Source organism: Zonotrichia albicollis, chromosome 3, assembly GCF_047830755.1.
Source record: "Zonotrichia albicollis isolate bZonAlb1 chromosome 3, bZonAlb1.hap1, whole genome shotgun sequence".
NCBI lineage: Eukaryota > Metazoa > Chordata > Aves > Passeriformes > Passerellidae > Zonotrichia > Zonotrichia albicollis.
This window is the reverse complement of record NC_133821.1, coordinates 62190849-62213268: the sequence shown is the minus strand read 5'-3', so window position 1 is coordinate 62213268 and position 22420 is coordinate 62190849. Positions and strand designations below refer to the sequence as shown.

The 22420-nt window shown below is 43.9% G+C and overlaps 2 protein-coding genes across 3 annotated transcripts in view; both read left to right on the top strand.

The window, feature by feature from the left end:
• The first annotated feature begins 265 nt into the window (after nucleotides 1-265).
• On the top strand, nucleotides 266-3184 carry CITED2 (Cbp/p300 interacting transactivator with Glu/Asp rich carboxy-terminal domain 2). 2 transcript variants are annotated; one of them, XM_074537643.1, is made up of 2 exons: nucleotides 266-535; nucleotides 1178-3184. In XM_074537643.1, exon 2 carries the CDS (start codon nucleotides 1185-1187, stop codon nucleotides 1908-1910), a length of 726 nt encoding a protein of 241 aa, XP_074393744.1. In that variant the 5' UTR covers nucleotides 266-535; nucleotides 1178-1184; the 3' UTR covers nucleotides 1911-3184. The 2 variants fall into 2 exon arrangements, with proteins under 2 accessions (XP_074393744.1, XP_074393745.1); XM_074537644.1 differs by lacking the exon at nucleotides 266-535 and adding an exon at nucleotides 550-876.
• Nucleotides 3185-19946: 16762 nt separating this feature from the next.
• The window catches only part of TXLNB (taxilin beta), a 44022-nt gene continuing 41548 nt past the window's right edge, over nucleotides 19947-22420 (top strand). The window contains exon 1 of the mRNA XM_074537642.1: nucleotides 19947-20126. The gene's annotated coding sequence lies outside the window, so the exon portion shown is untranslated. The remainder of the gene's footprint in view (nucleotides 20127-22420) is intronic.

Genomic DNA, 22420 nt, shown 5'->3' with positions numbered 1-22420 from the left:
CGGGGTGCGGGGGGTGCGCGGGGCGCCGCTCCCGCCGCCCCGCCGCGGAGCCCCGCTTTGTTCGCGGGGGAGGCGCTGAGCGCGGGTGCGCGGTGCTTCCCGAGCCGGTGTCCCCTTCCCGCGTGTCGCCGAACACGCGTGTGCCCCGCTGCCTGCGCCCGCGCGCTGGGTGTTGGGTGCTCGGTTGTTTTTTTTTTTTTTTTCCCTTTTCTTCCCCCCCTTTTCCCTCCCCCCCCCCCCCCGCCCCGCTTGCTCCAGGTTTTACTTCTGGTTGCCTGTAAGGGTTTTGCTCCTCCCTTCTGAAATCCTATATTAGCCGCGGCCAAAGCCGTGTAAGGAACACAGCTCATTGTTGGCAAGTGCCGATGCGCCTCGCGGAGGGGCGAGAACCAGCTCCGGGGCTGCGGCAGCGATCGCGGCGCCGGTCACGTCAGCGCCGGGGAGAGGGAGCCGGAGCAGCCCTCTCTATGCTGGGTAACTCTCGCTGACTGATTCCACCGCCACCTTTGAAGGAGAGGAAGAAAGAAGCCGGGAGGTGAGTGCGGCCGTTCTCGTGGCTGGTGCCGGGTATCCCTTTTGTGTGCAACAGGAAAAACGTGACTTTATAAACACGCGAGGAAAGGTGCTTTTCAGCTGCTTGGCTTCATGTCCTTATCTGCTCATTACCGTGTTTTCACCAAAATAATTGGGACTTGATTCCAAAAGTTGCTGACAGCGGCTAGGTGGGACTTGCCAATTCTTTGCTTGTTCCGCTCAAGTTAGCGAGAGTGCCGTGGGAATCCGCTGCCTTCGAGGGAGAAGCCGGGGGGCTTGGGCGGCTCCAGAGCGTGCGGGGAGGCGGCGGCGGTGGCCGAATGCGACGCTCCCCGCCGATAGGTACGCGCGACTTGGAGTGGGAATGCGTGCTGCCCGCCGGATTAGAGGAGGGGACCGGGATTCTCGTTCCGCGGGCTCTCCTTTTATTTTTCCTTTTGTACTCCACGGTGGAGCCACTGTAGATTTTTGGGAGATTTTTTTTATTATTATTATTATTCCCTCCACCGGGAAGGAGAGAGGACTGCAGGACCAGCGAAGTAATTTCTGCCAGGGCCAGGCAGATGCAGCTGGTCCGGGAGAGGGCGGCTGGATGTCCGAGGAGGGTGTATTTTCCTAATATATTCACACGCTAACTTTCCAGGTGAGCCATGGCAGACCACATGATGGCCATGAACCACGGGCGATTCCCCGACGGATCCGGCGGGCTCCACCACCACCCTGCGCATCGGATGGGCATGGGGCAGTTTCCCACCCCCCATCACCACCACCAGCAGCAGCAGCCGCCGCAGCAGCACGCCTTCAGCGCCCTGATGGGCGACCATATACATTACGGAGCTGGGAGTATGAACGCGAGCAGCGGGGTGAGGCACGCCATGGGGCCGGGCAGCGTGAGCGGAGGGCACCCGGCCGGCAGCATGCCGCCCCCCGCCCGCTTCAGCGGCTCCCAGTTCATGGCCCCCCCCGTCGCCAGCCCGGGAGGGCAGCTGAGCGCCAGCATGCAGCTCCAGAAGCTGAACAACCAGTACTTCAGCCACCACCCGTACCCGCACAGCCACTACATGCCGGACTTGCACGCCGGTAGCCACCAGCTGAACGGCGGCAGCCAGCAGCATTTCAGGGACTGCAACCCCAAGCACGGCGGCGGCGGCAGCGGCAGCGGCTTGCCGCCCGCCGTCCCCCACGTCCCCGCGGCAATGCTGCCGCCCAATGTCATAGACACGGACTTCATCGACGAGGAGGTCCTCATGTCCTTAGTCATCGAAATGGGGCTGGATCGCATCAAGGAGCTTCCCGAGCTGTGGTTGGGACAGAACGAGTTTGACTTCATGACAGACTTCGTTTGCAAACAGCAGCCCAGCAGGGTGAGCTGCTGATTCATTTAAAACAAACAAAGGACTTTTATCGGTGCGAATGAAAACATTCCCCTAGACACGGTGTCTCACTTTTCAGGGCTTGAAAAGGTGAGAATCTGGAAAGCAGAGTCAACTATGCGCTTGTATAATTTTTTTTTTTTTTTATCGCTGCCACTTTTTTTTTTCTTTTTGTAGCTTTGTCACTCACGTCCCCTCCTGTAGTAATAATATCTAGCTAACTCTGCCTTTTTATGTTGGTTGCCCCCCTCCCGACCTCCCACTCTTAATTTCCTCACAGTAACATGCCCAGAATTCCCACAGTGCCGGACTGTTAGATATTAATCTTGGCAAATTGCTTAATCTTGTGGATTTTGTAAACTATGATTTCCAGTGACTTGAACTGCATTCAAATTCTGAGTGAACAGGGAAAAAAAATTGCATTAGTTGGTTGCATGAACTTTGAAGGGCAGATACTACTGCACAAAAGCTGCCATCTTGCTTAATTTTTAACTATGCATTGCAGTGCAGACTAATTTTTTTTTTTCTTTTCTGAATACGCTAAACTGGAAGCTTAACAGATGTGGGCCAAACCTTTCCAGATCAGGAAAAGTAATACTGTTACTTAAAAAGTCTGCTACCCAGTCCCCCTCCCCCATATGTACAGACAATAATATGGTGTGGATGGAATGTTGACTAGTGGCAAACATTTCACAGATTTTTTTTTTTAATTTTGTTTCTGTCTTCAGCGTTTTGACACTGTGCTAATATAGTTTATTCAGTACATGAAAAGATACTACTGTGTTGAAAGCTTTTCAGGAAATTTTGACAGTATTTTTGTACAAAACATTTTTTTGAGAAAATATTGTTAATTTATTCTATTTTAATTTGCCAATGTCAATAAAAAGTTAAGAAATGCTTTAGTTTTTCTAGAAGTCATTTACCAGTATTTTTCTTCAAAACTTTTCCCCACTGTCCCTGGTAAGTAGAACATAACATCTTATCTGTACAACCGTGTTGGTGTGCAAAAAGACATTCCAAGATAGAAAGTACACTACACCCATATATATGTCATGGTGAACTCGGTAGGTGAGCGGGATTTGAACATACTTACAGCATAAAGCCTCATGCGTTACATTGTAATATGCCTGTCAGTGTGGTTTTCTGAAAAATAAAGTTGCCGAGGGCGCAACTTTTTTTTGTGACTTGCCAACATACTTGCTTTAAATGTAGTTGTCCAGAGTTATGATGCATAAAGTATTTATTATATTTATCTATTAAACTTGTAATTTTATAAATCTGCTTTCATTTATATAGTAGACTTTGTTCTTTTGTATATTTGTTATCTCACCTGGAAGAGCTATGTAAAAAGTGTTTGTAACGTGGGGAGGGAGGGTGGTGGGTGTCACCCTCTGCCTCTCTCTTACCTCACAGGGTAACGCAGGATACTGCTGCATCAATCCAGATCTGCGTGACACTGGAACCAGTTTCATTTCATTTCCAGTGGCTTAGGAGAAGGAGAATATATGATTGAAGGATTCCACAGTGGGACATCTCTGACCCCCCTCCCCCAGGAATTGCTGCCACCTGAAGCCACTGACACAAATACATACAGGTCTACTTAAAATATTTTGGAGAAAAGTGCCCATTATTTAAAGGCAGCTGACATTTAGTGCCAACTGTTGCTGCCTTCTGCCCTCACTCGGCCTTTGGCAAAGCTCCTGCACAAGTTATTAGTTTGGTGAGGGCTGTGGGATCAGGACCCTAATAATACATGTAATCCTGTTTAGCCATGCTTCCCAAGTTCCACAGAGGAGCAGTACCACTGAGCCTTCTTTTTGCTTACTTTTTAATCCTTGTCTTCTGAATTAGCAAGAAAAACAGCATGGTGGATGTAGTTAAATTTTAAACCTGGTCACGGAAACAGGAGGATATCACCACACAATGGGAGTGTAAATAGCAGTGTTTTGAATCAAGCTGGGAAATTAAAGTGATTACTATTTCTAAGATTGCCCCAGCTGGTGAGAAAAGTGATACTTGTCCTTCTTTGCCTTACAGACAAAAAGCAGCTAACATGTTTATGGATGAAAAAAAGGTAAATATTAAAGTATTAGCAAAGGTAAAAAGAAGGAAGTGTATGCTTCTGGGAAAAACTGAGATGACAAAAACGCACTCTGCAGGCAGTGACAGTCCATTCCTAGAAAACTCAATACCAAGAATTTTAAAAAAGCAGCCTTGTGGTTTCAGCCAGTGATTGCTAATGTTTTGTGACAGTTAATTTTACATCAAATGACAGTAAATCATAACTTACCAACTCACCAATAACGTAAAAGAGCGTTTAGAAGACTACAGCTGTAGTTTTAAGAGCCATTGCGCAATTTGCCACTATATAAATCCTTTTTCCGTTTTAAGGCTGTTTGATCTGCGCACATTTCATTGCCCTCTTCTGCGGGAGTTAGGGTGATTCTTCTGATTCTAATCAACTTCTTGTAAAACAGACTATCAAATTATGTGCATACCAAATTGCATAGATGTTTAAAGCCTCAATGATCTTCTAAAACCAAAGGGAATACTCTCACTTTAATGATAGGCACTTTTGCTTCATAAAGTTGGTTAAACAACAGATTCTTCACAGTTGAGACATCACTACTTAAGTCTGTCAACATTAAATCCTTCCATGCAAGATTTTTTAAGAGTAGGCAGTTCCATGGGCATACTGGTAGAGTGTATTTGTGTACAACTCTATGTAAAACTGAGGGCTGCTGCCCCTGAGTACCAGCAGCTACAGAAAGCACTGGCTTTGGGCAAGGCATCGCTAAGGGGTTTTATGATTTCTTAAAAGTAGACCCTGGGGAAATTTGCCAAACAATCATTGTCTGCCTTGTCCCTTAATTTTTAATGAAGAGTCAGATCCCAGTGGATACCACAAGTGTGTATTTTTTTTATTCATTATATCATCTACTCAGCAATATTGGGGGCCTGACCCTCATCTTGCCGACATGAACCCCTTGGCAATGCTCCCACTGGCTCCCATGGCTGAGGCAGTTACAGGCTTTCAAGTAGATCCTCTCTCTCCTCTCCACGCGCTTCCAAAGAGACTAAAGTAATTTATAATTGGAACCCAGCGATTAGTGAAGGATGCAGAGTGACCCAGTTCTCCAGCTCCTCACGAAGGACACTGCCGTCTCACATCCCGCTGTTGCTGTCAGTACAGGAAACTTGACCTCTGTACGTTGGCTGTTTTTCAAGAACTTCCAACATGGTACATGAGATCTGCTCCTCTTTAAGCCACGGCCAGAAATAGACGCGCTGCTTTATTTGGACGGCAGATCAGCCCTAAGCCGGCCCGCCACGCAACGCGCGCTCGGTGGGAAATTAGGCACAGACTGACGCCGTCCTCGTCCTTGCTCCCCGGAGTCAAGAATTCACGGGTGGGCGCTGGGCTGGAGGCCGCAGGAGGGGCGGCTGTCCGCTCACCGAAGGGCTGGGGCGCCGCGGCAGCCCCGGCCCGGCCCGGCCCGGCCCGGCGCGGCCCCTCAGCCACCTGCTCGGGGCGGCCGCGGCGCCAGCGCGCCCCCCGGCGGCGGCAGCGCGCTCTGCGCCGGCCCGCTGAGGGCGGGCGGGGGGCCGAGAGCCGCCCCCGAGCCGGGAATGTCCGTCCCCGCCGGAGCCAGGGGCTGTGCGGGGCCAGCGGCCCGCAACGAGGCCTGCCGGGACACAGGAGGGGCCCGGCTCTCAGCCAGGGCAGCCGGCGCAGTGCTCGTCACTGCCGTGCCCGAGGGACCCCCGGAGAGCCGCGCCCACCGAAGGGGACCCTCCCCAGCACCCGGCCCGAGGGGGTGCGGGCCCTAGCGAAACTTCTCGGTGCGGATCTGGAAAAGAAGCACACAAACCTGGTGAAAGCATGCCTGTTGGTCTCAGGTTTTATTAAAAAAAAAAAAAAAAAGAAAAAAGAAAAAAAAGGAAAAAAAAGAAAAAATTAAAAGAAAAAAAAAAAAGAAAAGTTATATAAACAAGGATTATCCCCTGCTTATCTTTTCTTGCTAGGGGGATTGGAAAATTCCAACATCTGGATTTGCGGAGTTCCTTTCATTTGTTTCATTTTTTAGTCACTCTTTTTTTTCCTTTTTCACTTTTTCCCCAGGGAGATGTTTTCCGCACTCAGCTGGATACAAAGCCCTGTGCATCGCTGGTGTTCAGTCAAAGGCTTGTGTCTGTGGAGCCCCACAGATGTAGTTCATCAGGGCATAGGTGACTTCTGCATCAACATCTGGCTATAGGAGTCATCCTATTCCAACCTTGTTCCTGCCCTCTTCCTACTGCCCTCTGCCTCTGTTTCCTCCTGACTGTGTGGGACACCAGGGCTTAACGTGTGAGCTGGTACCCAACGGGACAATACACCCTTGTATCAGAAACTCCAGCAAAGTCGTGGGTCACAAGCACTGAGCAGAGAGAAATGAAGTCAGAAAAAGCAGTTCGTGTCCCTGACCCTACTGTTGTCCCTTTTGAAGCCTTCATTTCTTCAAAAATACTTTGGCTTTACTGCAGACAGGAATAAGAAATGCCAATGTTACGGATCTGGGCTACACACACCGACCTTAGCCAGATCTATTTCTGTATCATCACTCACAGGGATAGCAGTGTGAACAAGGACTAGGTAACATTGACAGGAGCTGTTTAAATGATAAGACAAAGTATTTTTTAAATAGTCTGGCAGATATATTTGTCAGATAACAGTGCACGTGCAATAAAACTCAGATGAGGAATCAGAGGAATTTGGAACCTGAGGCAGCAGCATTTTCTCAGGATTTCATGTATTCTAAGTGCATCATTTTGTCAGTAAAGAGGAGGTGTTTTACATGGTTTATGAAAATATATTTACACATTTCAATATGGTGTCACTATTGTGCTCACGCACAAGATAAAGCTGAGTCTCAGTAACTGCAACAATAAAGAGATACATCAAGTGGCTGAACAGATGAGCTGCTGTTATGGTAGGTTCCCCGTTACTCTCTTTGCCTCATTTTAGAAAAAAATTGCAACACCAGGTTTTTAATAGAGTTGGTTCAATCCCTTTCCATCTGCTGTGCCTTCCCCCCTCTTAAAAAATTACAGAGGGCCAATTTGATCACAGGCCTGAAACAGATTTTGAAAGACTTATTTACCATATAAAAACCAAGCAAAACATTTTCCGCCTTATCGGTCTTCATGAAATGCTAACTGCTTTTCACACCTTTTTCTTTCACTGGAAACCATTTTGTTACCTCTCTCTATTGGAGTGTTCATTTGGCAACATATTGCCCATTTTATAAGCAGTGAAGTAAAATAAAAGAAACTTTCAGAATTGTGAAGTTCCTAAAACTGTGTATGAAGTTATTAGTGCCAGTACACAGCCTTTCCTAAGCTCAAAAGCTAATTATTGAGCAGATGCTCATTGTGAGATGAGCATAAGATGCTAAGGGCAGTTTTGACCAAGAGCCTCCTAAGAATTGCCTCATGAGTTTTCTGCTGCAGGCTGCTTTGCTAGCAATAAGTGCACTGTGCAGGAGATGGGGACATTTCTGAGAGTATATAAAATGTCTTATCTGCTGCTATTCAAACACAAGTAACACAGGGTATTTCAGATTTCACTCACTCTCTCTGCCAGGATACGTATTTAAAGGCTTGATAGTCAAAATCTTTTCTATTTACTTCAAGTTACATTATTTGGTCTAATAAGTGATATTATCTCTGTCTACAAACCTCATACACTTATATGCCCTCCATCAACTTTACATGAAGTAGAGTATGTATTTGAAGACAGAAATTAATTCCTAGGATTTCCCAATGCTAGGGAAAGACGCCAAGCTTTTGCACACATCTGCTTTGTACAGAAACTAAATAGCTATATTTAGGTTCCTTATAGGATTATAAGGGTTATATAGTTATATTTTGGGTTCCTTATCAGCAGGCTGCACTAAGGCTAGTGTGTGATCCAACGAGGAGATGAAGGGTAATGTTCAAATCCAAAGTCTTTCTAAGTAGCAGGCTGAAAAAAATTAGTGACCACAACACAGAAAGTTTTAGGGAAAAGGTCTGAAGACCAGTAAAGCCTTAACCACATTCTATGAACTGGTGCCTATCAGTAGAGTAGTCAGGACAGATTGGTTTTGCTCATCATGTCTGATGGGGCATAACACTGTATGCCAGAAAAGTGGAAAATTCGAGAAAACATGAGGCATTGACATGTTAACCTTCTTCACAGACCATTATTTACAAGAAAAACCTGAATTTTCTTAGGTGAATATAAGTGAGCAAAGCTGCTGCTGGATGGAGCCAATTAAGCCTGCAGTTTTGAGCACCAGCTTCTCTGCTCTTGAGGGTGGATCCAGGATACATGTCCCTGCTGCTGGACTGTGAGCAGGGAGCAGTCCTGTTCCCAGCAGGTGTCACACTGGAAACTGCTGTAGCCAAAGAATGGGCTTGAAGCCTGTGCTTAGTGCTGCTTCTAAAAACCACCTCCTCTCTTCCTAAATCCCCTGTAATACACTATCTCAGCTTTGTCTGGTGGGACTCTTTCCGGGGCCAGGGAGCACCACAGGCCTGGTGCTTCCTCATGTCCCCACTCCGGTTTGATCAGGGCAAATGTAACCATTGGAAGTACTTGGGGCAGCAGCGTGTTTGCTTTGGGATGCACGGCCAGCCATGCAGTGCATTATTGCAGCAGTGCCCTGGGATGGTGGTGGGGGGACAACTGGTCTGTCACAAGTCACCATGTGACTTTGCCCTATAAGGAAAAGAGCAACCTCTGACAGGGATCTTGCCCTGCCCCTGGCTCTGCAGAGAGGGACCTGCTGCAGGGCAGCCCGCCATCCCATCGTGTCACTTCTTGGTCTCCATCTGAGCTGTCGCCTTTTGAGACCTTGCCTGACATTTTTAGTTAAGCACTTTATGTGAAAGATGCCAATGCACAGACAATCAGACAGATTTTTACAAGGAGCTGTTTAAATTGTTGATACTTACTTGGAGGTGCTTAGTTTCAATTCACAGTTTCTGTATTGAAGCAGAGTCAGTCATTTACCTCAACAGATAAAGCCTCGCTGTCACAGTGCTGTGGAGAGGCTGCAGTACTGGGAGCTTGTAGCTAGGTGTAGCTGAAGTCCTGCCTTTCTTATTGATTAAAGTATTTAAAGGAGCAGTTTTTTAATTTGATTTATCGTGTACATTTTAACTGAATGAATGTAGTCAGAATGAGTAGTGATGGATGCTTATGGAGCAGAGCCTTTACCTAGTGCAGGAATTGCTTCTTGGCAATCCCACAATGCCTTCACAAAAATTAGAGTAATATACACAGCGACTCTACTAGACTGATTCCTTTATCCCAAACCTCTTAGTCCAGGGGTCTTTTTGACATATTTTATATTGACATATAAATATTGCAAGCAATGAAGTCCTTTATTAGAGGACTGTGTTGTTTTTCCCCCAAGCTCTGTTACCAAGGTGTGTGTTTAAAGGGTGAGATTGGGTCCACAGGAATCAGTGAAGCAGAGCACTTCTAAATTCCAAAGCTGAGCTCTCAGTATTTTGGCCTGAGGAAGGAACAGAGACTACTTTTCTTCCTTGCCTCTCTTTCAGATCTCTCCAGCTCTTACTGTACATAACAGCTTTGCCCTGAATGGCATTCTCATAACTGTGATTGTAGATAAGGCAAAGTTCAGGAGTTACAGGAGTTACATTCTATTCTCTCTCTCTTAGGTTTATTTGTTTGTTTGGGATTTTCTTGTTTTTGTGGGGGGTTTTTTTGTTGGTTTTTTGTTTGTTTGTTTGGGGTTTTTTGTGGGTTTTTTTTGTTTGTAGTTGATTTTGCTTTTAGGTTTTTATGCTTAGCTTTCAAAAGACATTGGTCTTGAATTGTAAAGATTAACATGACTTAACTTTATTATTCACTTATGATTTTTTCCAGATATGCTTTATAACCAAAATCTAGCAGTGATCTTTGGGTCCAGTTCTGACCTAGGCAACTGCTTGGTCAGTGAAGTCCAAGTCAAAAACAAAGAACTGACTAATGGCTTATCCAGTATAGCCACAGCCTTGGGATCCTTTTTGGAGGGCAAGGTAGTACTTTATGCCAAAACTACATAGCATATTCTTAGTGTAATGCAGCTACTTCAGCTCCCCCAAAGTCACCCACCAGAATCAGTGGGCCTAAAAGTGCTCAGAACACATTATTCATTTTAGGATGACTATATGTCGCTTGGTCAGGTTATAGTGGTGTAAATTAGTCTTGGGTCTTTTCAGTCCATCTTGAGAGTCTGGAGTGGTGTTGCTGGAGACACTGCTGGATCAGTTAAAGTGTGGATTGAGCACAGCACTGCAGATGCTGACATGAACCATCCTCTCTAGCTCCAACACCTCGTGTAACAGTGGCAATTTCAGATTGGATTATATCAGAATTCACAATCAGTGTGATGACTGAGATTCTATCTGATATTCCCATTAACTTAATTCAAATATGGTGTCACATATTTGAGTATAACCTTAAAGTGTTTGGGTCAAGAATGGATTAGAGAATGTTCTGATCTATATTTTGCTCTGACATTAACTTACTGGGGTTTATTACTGTTAAAATCATTCTGATAAAGAACTGCTGTGACCTTATGACAGCAGCTTTTTAATTTATGACCTTTTTCCTCAGCCTAAAGTGAAAAAAACTTGAAAATGCCTTCTTTCTTAGTTTTGAGGGTTTTGTATCACCCTGGTAGCAGGTGGTCTTTAACTACTGAGAAGGAAAGGAAACTGATGGAAATGTGATTGACTGATATTTTCCTAATTTTTTTTTCCTCCCTCACAAAAATGAGCAGCTCCAAAGTGCTTGTCAGTGGCTTTGGTCAGCCTCTTTCATTGTGGGGAAATTGCATGTTGCTTTTTAAGGAAACTTAAGTACATTCATGAATCACTTTCGTGTATGTCACAGCCACGGGGTATAGAAACTTCTGGTTTTTGGTTCTTCTGCTAAAAAAGTAAAGACATAGGCATATATAATATTTAACATCCAAACCAATTCCCACTGCCAGTAAAGCATCCATTGTTATCAGGGAGATTTTGTACTTTCCTTTAGAAAGGCAAGTTGCCAGCTTAGGCCTGCTTGTGCCAAGAGTTACCAGATTCATGACTCCTCAGTGTTTGTTGCCAGAGGCGGGTGATCATGCTGAAATGCTGCATGACTTTCTTCTTCCACTTTGTTGATTAAAGTTATGTAGAAGATTGATGAGCTCTGGGTATCCTTGACACCTGATGGTCTATGAAGGAACTGGGTCATGGAACAGAACTTAGAAATTGATAGAGCCTCACAAGGACCCAGCTAGTCAAACCTTAGTTGGTGACATAAAAGGAAAGAGAATACAGAGAAAACGAGACTCACAAGAATTGTATTTTCTCCTTGCTTGCTGTTGGCTGACACACAGCAGGTTTCTGGGAGCCTTACTGATTGGTGTGCCCTCCAAAAGCTTTTCCTCTTTATAACTGGCAAATAAGTGAGAAAGGATAGGACTAAAGACTGATTTTTTTTGGTTTGTTTTCTATTTTGTGGTTGGTAAAACAGTCCACAGTCATATGAATTGTGACTGTCCTTCTTGCCTGCTCTGCTAGCTGATCTAGAGAAAAAAGATTGTGGCACAGAAGCCAACACTGAGAAGCCTGGAAGTGCAACGAGACTTGGTGCAGCCTGCTGCACCAAGAAAGCACAATCATATAACAGAATGGTGTCTCTGGTGATTTACTCACTGTCTATCTTACAAGACAGGGAAGACTGAAGAAAGATCAAATGATGGGGGGAAGGAAAACAAACCAAGAAAAGGTAATATTTATTAGTCATTAGAATAATGATATTAGTTTCCTGTGATTTTATTTGCATTCTCCTGTGTGGGTTGTCGCAGTCATAACCTCTGAAATTTCTCTGAGATCTCACAGATTTTTTTTTTTTAATTTAATGAAAATCAGAATCACTCATTTCCCTGATCATGTGGACTACAGTTCCTTTGTATGAGAATAGATTTGATTGGTTAACATTTATGCCCTGCAGTCCTATATTTACCTAACAGCCCTCCTTTGTTAAAAGCAATGTGGGTTTTAGACCATCTTTGCTCAAGCTGGCTGGGCTGGTCACATGAATTTTTCAACCTATGTAAACCCTTTGCAGAAAGTGAAGGCACATAAAGCACACAAAGACACAGAACATTTTTGTGAGGTGGACTTCCCTTTCACTCTAAGTATGCAACTCTGGTCCTCCTGTATTAAGCAAGCATGCCACAATTAAAGTAGAAAAGAATCTGAGCACATCTTGTTCCCATCTGGATGACCTTGGGTAGGTCCTTATTTATTGTGCATTAACATGTAACGCTTTGTGTCCCAGTTTGCCCTTTCAAATAATGAGTACAGTGTGCTTTTTGCAGTTCACTGCTGCTTGATCTTGAAGTTACTAAATAGGTTATATTACGATCTTGCATGCAAGCTACTACACAACTGGAAAACACTGGAAACCACAGAAGCAAACAGTAATTAGTGATATATCTTGCAATGCTATAGAAGCACAGACAATATTAAAGATTGCCTGCTGATGAGTTTCCAAGCGAACTAGAATTGTTCTCTCTGATCCCAGGTGGGGGGCTAAATAGTTAATTTTCTTCCCTTAGTTCAGCAATTCCCCATACTCCATATAGTTTGAGAGTCTCAAATTACATAACTGCTCTGAGGCTATTGAAAAGCAGTGAGATCTGGCCCATCCTCTCCTTTAGCATGCTGTTAGAGGAAAAACAACTCTTTAAATTCATAGTAATAGAGTTTTGGAGACACATCTGAAGATACCTAAGGCTAAATATTATGTATGTATCTCTCTGTATACTCCTATTCAAGTCCAGGATCTAAGTTAGAGACCAAATTGCCTTTCCCAATAAATATGACTTGCATAAGCTTTTTATGTACACAGAATGAAGATTTACTATATTCTAACAAGTTTGGGACATTGGTGCCACCTCCTGTATTTCTCTTTCAGCTTAGTAAAATATGAAGCTCACTCTCACTGATCTTTTCTTTATTCATCCTTTCATCTCTTGGGTTCTCTTTTCTTCTATATTGATTTGGTCCCACAAATGTTATGATTAATAAGGTGCTTCTGCATAGCTAGAAAACCCTTATAAAAAATCCAATTGACACCATTTCACAGTTCTGATCTGCCAGTGCCAATATACCTCTTGCATCCTTTTGCATTCTCCATGTAGTGATTCTCCTTCCATGCATGCCCTAAAATAGGTCATTGGTGTTTACATCAGCAGCAGTTTTAGCCATCACAAGGTTGTGCTGCCAGTTCTGCTGATCACAGGATCATTCCTTCTGAACTAACAGTTCATTGTCCACCCTGTCATTATCCTATAAAATAAGATCCTCATTAGGACTTATTTCACCATCAGTGTCTCTTATTTTCCCACTTCTTTCTACAGATCTTTATCTTTCACTACAAATGTTCCCTGATTTCCAAGCATCATTTATCTCAATTTGTCATTTTCATTGTGTCAGGCCCTAATCTTTCCTCCAGTATTCCTAGACAGGTTAGTCATAACCTCAGTGTTGTTTAGCCCCCTGCCCCTCTCAGTTTCCTTATGATTATCAGCAGAATTTGGACAGCAGAAAGATGCTTGGCTCCAATTATGAGATGCTTTCCTGCCCATATACAGCTCATACAGCTGAGAGATTCAAGCCTTCAATTTCTTATTTGCTTTATTCTCTCTGCTGCTCACAAGCAGGTGCTGTTTGGGAAAACAATGAGAGCTCCACACATGAAGCAGCTGCAGGACTGAGCCTTTAATGAGTCTTTCCCATTTCTAATTTTTATAAGTCAGTTCTAGCAGCAATCTAAAATAAACTGTACATATTGATAATGAAACTGATGTAAGTGAACATTACTAGCAAATGGAAGGATTTAGAAAAGGGAGGAAAAGACAAAGACAAGTACCTTTTACAAAATAATTGTCTACATTATCATGCAGTAATAAATAACTTCTTCTCTATAACTGACCCTTGACCAACATACCACTGGCATTTAAAAGACTTCCCAATTACATTTGATATGTGATTTACAGCATGATCACATCTGAATTGTGCCCAGAGATTTCCCCTGGCAGGCTCAGAAAATGTCTGGGGTTGATGGTTGACTTGGCCACACTCTGTTCCCATTGTGTGTTGACAGAAGATTATTTTAAGCTGGAGGAGTATAATTTAAAAATGAAATTACCTGACAAAAATAGATTGTTTCAGGATTCAGTACCTTTTTGAAGTTTCATGCTAGAGTTGTGCTCACCTATAATAGTGTAAATCAGCAGTAACTTCACTGCAGTACCAGAATAAGAGCAGTACTAGCTGTTTCACTAGAAACAGCTAATACTGCTCTCTCCTTTCCCAATAAATTTCCTTTATATATGGAGAAGAGTTATTTTCAAACTGCTAATATGCATTCAGGTGTGACTGCATGCCTCACCTGAGGGTTTTCTTTACCTTTTGTGCGATTTTTCAAGTGGAGCTATTCTTGACTCTGCCAAATTCTCCAAGTAGCACATAGCATAATGTATTTATGTAGAGTCTGTCTCCTGGGCAAGCTGAAGTGGTGGAAATTGCCCGGAGAAAATTGAAACCCTGATAATTGATTTTGCTAGCTCTTAAAGTTTCAAAAGACTTGAATCTTTCCAAGAATAAATCAAAAACTGTTCAGTAGCAGACCATGGGGATTCCCTCCAGATTCTTAGAGTGGTTTCCTTGCTACACTGCAGAAATTATATTCTTACTGATGTAGATTAAGAATTAAATTATTTGCTTAAAATAGTTAAGTCTGTTGCCTGTTGGGGTTTTATGTGTCAGCTAATTTGGCTGCGTTATTAAGTGCCATTGGTAGTCAGGATCTTTAAGCTCTGGAAGAAAAAAAACATGGCAAACATTAGGTATATGACAAACTCTTAGGCTATAAAATCTTATTAGAAGGCAAATCACAACCTTCCAACCTTTTTGAGATTGATGTGGAGCTAGGAAATCTGTAGAAAATTGATACAGTGTGGAATGCAAATATATTATTCCCCCTCCCCTCCTTTTTTCACATTAACAGAGGACTAAACAGGAGAGAAATGATTCCTGAGAAACCACTGTAGAAAATGCCCTATTGGTCCTGGTGTTCACAACGTTTCTATGCAAGTAAATTAAACCCAGTGGAGATTGGTCTTGGCAAACTTTTTATTGGAAAATCATAGGACTCTCTCTATACTGGTTTTGTTGTAGGTGCCAATGGCAGAAAAGACTGCCAGACTGAGCAGCCTTCTGACTTCTAGACCATTCTTCACATGTCACTGTGCTTCTGTGTCTCAAGAGCCATTATGAGGGCTCTTTCTAAATTCAAATTATATGTTTTATGTTTACAGGCATTTCTAAATTTTTCATCAACACTATACTTTCATTACGTATTTTACATACCTGCTTGTTACTGTATATTATCATGTTATAAGTGTATTAAATTATTATGTTATGACAAAAGTATATCATGGTCATATTTAAACAGAACAGATCATTGTTATTTCATAGAATCACAGAATCATAGAATGGTTCAGGTTGGAAGGGACCATCTAGTTCCAACCTCCCTGGCACAGGCAGGGACCCCTTCCACTATACTAAGTTGCTGGAAACTCCAACCAGACTGGCCTTGAACACTTCCAGGAATGGGGCATTTACAGCTTCTCTGGGCAACCTGTTCCAATGCCTCACCAACCTCACAGTAAAGAATTTCTTCCTCATATCTTATCTAGATCTACCATCTCTCAGTTTGAAGTAATTGCCCCTTGTCCTATCATTATCTGTCCATGTAAAAAGTCACTCTTTCTCATTTATAAGCTCCCTATAAGTTCTGGAAGGTTGCTATAAAGTTTCCCCAGATCTTCCCTTCTCCAAGCTGAACAACCCCAATTCTCTTAATATTTTTTCATATGAGAGGTCCTCCTACTTTTTGTGGCCCTGCTCTGGATTGCTCCAACAGGTCTACACCTTTTTTGTGCTGAGCTGGGGAGGTGAGGTCTAACAAGGGCAGAATAGAGAAGAATCACCTTCCTTGACCTGCTGTCCATGCTGCAGGTCAAGGAAGGTGCTGCTTTTGATGCAGCCCAGGATGTGTTTGGCCTTCTAATGATGTTTATAAAATAACTGACTGAAACAGTGGTATTACAGCAAGTGGTTCTGTCCCTGCACATTATAATTTGAAAAACCTGTATCTGTCAAAAAATAAACCAAAAACTGTTCAGGGGGAAAGCCATGAAAAACTCATTCAAATTCTTAGAGAAGCTCCTGCACAAGAATAAAAAATTATACTCTCACTGATACAGAACTGGCACTGAAGTTGCAGACCATGGCAGTCCACTGACGTCTGCATCCCTGTGTGTGACCGGACTGGAAATGCTAGTCTCCAAATCTCCTTCTGCTGTTGGCTAGCAGGGTCATGGAGGAGAGCAGCTAGAAGTTGCAGAAGGGGTGCAGACAGCCCTTTCCTTGCCAGTGCAGAAGGCAGGAGAACCTCTGCAGCCTCTTTGCCTTCTGCCAAAAGACTGGCCTGCAGGACAAATCAGTCTCTATGGCTTCCAGGGGATATTGGGGCTTCTGCAGAAACTAAGTGTTCGTTTAGGTGGTAGAACAACTAAGGCTTGCCATTGCTTGTGGTGAAAAATAAACCCTCAAAGCTTTTTCAAGGAGTTTTATCCAACACAGTACTGCCTTCATTGTCGGCATTTTTTAAAGCCTTTGAATATTTGAGAGAGAGACTCTAAACATGAACCATCAGTCTTTTCACCTAAACTATCCCATGGAACACAGAAAGAACACACAAAACTCCCAAAAGCAATATTAACGCTGGATGGAGTGAGGAGAGGAGGGAACTGGTGAGAGCTGAATGTTGAAGCTGTGGAAAATGGCCTAGGCAAAGAAGGGAATAGGTATGTCAGGAAGATAGGAAGGAAACTCAAAAGCTTCAATAACATTGACCTAATGATGAACTTGTCCTTCCATTTGGTGAGGCTGAACACGTTCTCTACTATATAGAGCAAATGACCAATACACGTAGAAGTTTTTTTCCTCCCCTGGGAAGTCTATCCTTCAATAGATTTATGCTGATGATGATTATGTTTAACCCAGAAATAGACAGTTCGTTTATGATTCCCTATGACCCTCGTGGAAATGCCAGTGTGCAACAAAGAGAGCCTAGGTTTATTGATATGCAATCCAGCTCATAGCTGAACACATCTGTAAAATAAACTCAATTTTGTTCCTGCAAATTCTCAAGGAGTCATCTAGCTTTAATGTGAGGAAGGTACATTTCTCCATTTTCTCATGTATTAGGGAATGATTTCTTTCTCTTCCCTAAAACAGGGACATGAAATGCCTAAAACATTGCAAAAGGTGAGACCTCAGACACTGTGCTTCACAGGTCCAAGCTAAAACCTCAGACACTGTGCAGGCTCCACAGAAAGCACTTTCGGTCCACTCTCTCCTGAGCTTGACAGATGTAACCATCCCAGCATGCAGAATCCAAGTGCCAGTCAGTTGGCTGTCCTCAGCATTTAAATTGCCTGCATGGCAGTTTCAACACACTCCTCTAATTTTTTCTCTCTGAGTTTTCTTTTCCATTTCCAAGACAGTTATTTCAATTCACAACCCGGAATCCAGCAGATCCCTTTTAATCTTCTGAAGCTACACCCACATACTCCCCACAAACTTAGTAATACTGATTTTATCTGTGTTCTTCTATTTCCTGACTCTACCACAGACTGCTTTATTTACTTGCATATTTAGGAACAACTCAGAATGTGTGGCTTCGTACTACTTGTAGCTGATTTTTATAATGATGACCCCAACTAATTTCACGTTATCAGCGCATTCTGATGTCTCAGGGACACGATCAAGTTCCCAGGGCCCAGTGAATCCTATAATTTCATTTGAGCTGTTATAAGGGTTTCCATGCATGCAGTGAGACTCTTGCAAAAATATGTAATAGCTTTAACCCCAGCGGAAAGAGCAAAGCTGAACCTGTCTTGCCTTGTGTTTGCCAAGGAGTGAGACTATGCCAGAGTGAGTTTCTACAGCTCAGCTGTTACTTAGCTCCTTGGTAGCTCAGTTGTGCATTTTGATCTCAGAGCTGATTTTATTTCAAAAGAAAAATGAATAGGGACTGGAACAGGAAAATTCTTCAGTCAAATCAGGAGGAGCACAAAGAGTCCATACAAACATTCTTATTTTCACTGATATTCTGATCTCTCACACTGCCTGGTCACAAACATCCCCAGATTTTTATCTTCTCTCGAAATATATCCAAGCCAGTTTCCAACCCTCTCCAAAATATTTTCTACAGAAGCTCCTGACCTTGCAAGCTCATGCCTTTTCTTTGCCCCTAAATCAGTGACTTCCTCAGGAATTCTACCAAGTCACCACCAGTGTCTGCAGAAAATTGGAAGAATTGATTTTCCCTGAAGCCACAATGCCCATGCATACCCAGATTGTAGGAGCTGCCTTTTCAAAGTAGAGAAATAAGACTAATGAGAAACCACCTCAAACATGAACTTTTTGCCCCACCATCTCCACAAACATAGCAAGACTTTAGTCCTCTCCAGTAAAAGTCTGAGATGCTGCTAACATACAGACTATTTCTGACCCGATAGTTCTTGATACTGAGCTGCCCAGTACTGCTTTCTCTGACATCCCCTGTAAATCAGGCACAAAGCATTTCTGGTTCTTCTGTTGCCATGGATCAGTCTGAAGCTTACTCCAAATCATTATAGTTTTGCCACCCTTTGTTCTGAGCCTCTTTGTTTTTAAGTGGAGACCAAGTCCCATATCTCTTCTCACAGTTCTGGCTGCCACTTCAGTACCAGCCTATCATTTCTCCATTGTTTGCATATCTGTACATTAAACTGACCTACATCTCCTTGTAGGGAGTGGGTAGCAGATGGTGCTTAGGTGATATGGCATCTCAAGATGGTGCTTGGGTGGCTTGTGGGTCACAGAAGTGGGAAATGCTGGCTGCTGCATAAGCAGCATGCAGCTGAGTTCCCTGGTGAGCATTCTGCTTGCTTGTATCAACAACTTTGGGCCAACGTGATCCAGCACAGTCACATGCAGAAAGTGGGTCAGGCAGGTTATCTTGGCTACAATATTTGTTTGGGAGCTGCTGGGACTGGGGGCAGCTACACCACTAACCTCTTTTAGCATCGCTGCCTTAATGGAAAAGTTGATCAATTCGACAGAGGAGCACCATGGTGGCTGGCACTGGAGCACTTGTCCTGTCAGGAGAGGTTGGATGTTCAGCCTGGAAAAGGGACAGCTTTGGAGGAGATTATCAAGAAGATAGAGACAATCTTTGTAGGAGTGTATAGCAGGAAGACAAGAGGTAACAGGCACAACCCAGAACAAGGGAAGTTAAGGCTAGGTAGAAAGAGAAACTTTTTCAGTGCCATGACAGTCAAGCCAGATAACAGGCTTCCCAGGGAGGTCATGCAGTCTACATCCATGGAGGTTTTAAAGAGCAATTGAAAGCCCTGAGAGACCTCATCTGAGATCACAGCTGAACTTCCTTCAAGCAAGAGCTTAAACTAAAGACGTCCTGTGGTTTCTTCCAGCCAGTCAGTCCATGATTAAGAATCAGTCTGTTTTTTAAAAAAAAACTGCCCAAATCCCAGGCTGCAAAGGGCAGTCACAGCTGGGAGTTCACATTATGGAAATCCATCCCAGTCTTTGTGGTAGACACAGAAAAATTCAACCAAGTTCGACCAATCCATTGTCAATACAAATTTCACACAGCACAACGCCTCAAGTCATTGAGGGGTTAAGACTTAAATTTGAGGGGTAGCAGCTGTGTAAGTATCCTTCCTTTCTTTTTGGGCCCTCTTTCTGAGGGCCCAAGTCTCTAATCTCTCGTGCTATCTCTGTCAGAGCAGGGAATAGCCAACATAGCTGGCTCATGCTGCCAGCCAGCAGGCAGCTTCCCCTGCACCTATCAGAGACGGTCCCTGCACAGTGCGCACTCAGTCCCTGCACTGTTTGCTCCTCCTGTGTCACTCTGTCCTTCCCGCCTCACTCCGGCTTCCTGTCTCTCTTTCCTCAGTGCCAGGAGTACAGAACCTGTTGCTGGAGTGCCCTTGTCTGAGTTTCTGCCTGGCTTTTTTCCTCTGCTCGGATCTTCTCTTTGCTGCGGTAAGTCTGATGAACAGCTCCCTTGCTGTCACTGCTTGGTGACATGGCACAAGGGCTTTAATATAAGTACTTCTCTTTGGGAGCGTCAACCTGCATTTTCTAGGAACAGCCCTAGGAAGGTCTGGGCACCATGTGACATCTGAGGAAAACAGGGAGGTATCCAAGGCTGCTAGTTAAAGAAGAAGTAAGAAATTCTTGTCTCAAGAGTGATCAGAGAAATTACTTTGGTAGTGCCTGTATTGAATTGAGATTGGGGGCCATGAGTGGCCTGCTACAACAGTGGTCAAGGTTCAGGTGCCACGTGAAAGGTGAGGCAGGAGGCTTCAGAAAGCCTCCAAGTCTGGTTCTGAGCCTGTATGGAAAACTGCCACTATACCTCCAAACTTTTGTTCAGTTTTGTACTAGGAAATGGCACATAAACCATGAAGCTATTCAAATGCAGTGGGTAGCTGATAGAGCTGGTTTTATCTCTGCTTTCTAAAGTAACACATAGGGCACTGTCTGTCTGGACTGTGAAAAAGTACTTGTATTTTTCTGGAGGGTGATCAGAGCTACAGTAGCAGGGGCAATTCCAGAGTTTAATGTTTGCTGCTTTGAGGTGTCACTGCAGATCAATCTGGTGTTATATAAAGATAAAAAATCATAATTTATCAGCATGTGTTGGCTGCTGCAAATATACGTAAAGCTTTGTTTTAGAGAAATGTGTGTGTACGTGAACTTTGAGCATAAAGTGCTAAATACCATCACCCATTTTAGAAGAGCTTAAAATAGCTCCTGGCTGCAGAGCAGGTGCCATGTGTCCTTCTGCTGAATATAGGGGGATGCAAAAGCTAAATATAGACCAGTCTGTAAACCCTCTAGAAGTTAAAGCTGCAAGAAGGAAATCAGGAAGCAAATCCCATAAGATGGAAGTGGAAGCACACTGTTTATAAAAGATAAACAAAACTCTGTGACAGTCTTCAAGGCAGCCTGTAAGACAAGCTAAGAAGAAGATATTTAATTTGTGTTTTGGTCATGCCAGGAGGGTGCCTGGGCAGCAATGCCAGCTCCCAGCAGTGAGAGGTGGGCTGGCACACCCCAGCACAGGAGCAGTTTTCCCAGCAGCAGTGGGAGGGCTATTGCAGCTCTGCTAAGTCAGTCCTTGGGCCTTGCCTACTGACCTTTTATTTTGGAAATACAAAGCACCATGAAGGCAAATTATGCTGTAAATGTGAAATATTGAGGGATATAATTGCAGACAAACAAACTCAGCATGTAACCAGACTGATCTGAGGCATGCACCTCTTGCTGTTGCCTCTGGATGCAGCTGTGGCTAGGCTGTGTGGTCTGCTATGCTGAAAGCTCCATTTCTGTCCCGAGTCTTCCCAAGTTCTTAACAGATGAAGGAGAAGGGAGAAGAGTCTTCCTCACAGTGGGGAGGCAGCAGCACCCTCTGGCTCTTGGGGGTGTTCCCCACTGAAGGAGAGGAGAACCACAGTGACTATTTGTAGGCAGCAACCACAAGTGTCAAGTTTGCATCCAAAACACCAGAGCCAAGAAAGGTGCTGATCTCACAGCTGTGGAACAGGTCCAGGATTTGGGAATGCAGGAGACAAAGAGTAAACAAGATGCAATGCTCAGACTCAGTCAGAGTAGCCAGTCCTCCCCCTTTCCGTAAAACAGGATAAGGCTGTGTTGGAAATCCAGTGCCTGGAGGCAACAGTAATGCTAGTAGGAGTTGAAAAACTAAAAAAGTTGCCAGTCTAAAATTGGGCAAGTCTGAAAAACCAAGGAATTCCTCTTCTGGACTCTGTCACCTAATTTTTAGGCATTACGTGTTTAAGATAGAGTATAATGTAAACACTTTGGGTCTTGCTGAAATTGGCACCAAAAGTCTTTTATGGCCTGATAAGGGAGAATTCCTTGTGTACGTCAAGGTTAAGAAGGCTGGGGTACAAAGGAGAACTGGGGGCAACTGCAGTAAAAACTCCCAGCATCAAAGGCTGTAAGCAGGCAACTCCCTCAACATAAACTGCAGCACCGTGGAAGCTGTTGTGTAAAACAAGGTACAGAAGTCTTCACAGGCATTGCGTTTGTGCTGGAAAGCAGTTACCAGACCTCTGGTTTAGTCTGAGGAAGAACAAAATAAAACATTAGGATATTTATTGTGTGTGTAAATACAACTGCTGGTACGACCCAGTGGGTGGGCACCTTTGGGTTAGAAGTTCATTGCTGTGTATTTCTGGGGTTCCTGCCTGCTCACCATTCTGGGCTCGGCAGTTGTGAATTGCCATGGTTTCAGACTGATTATAGCT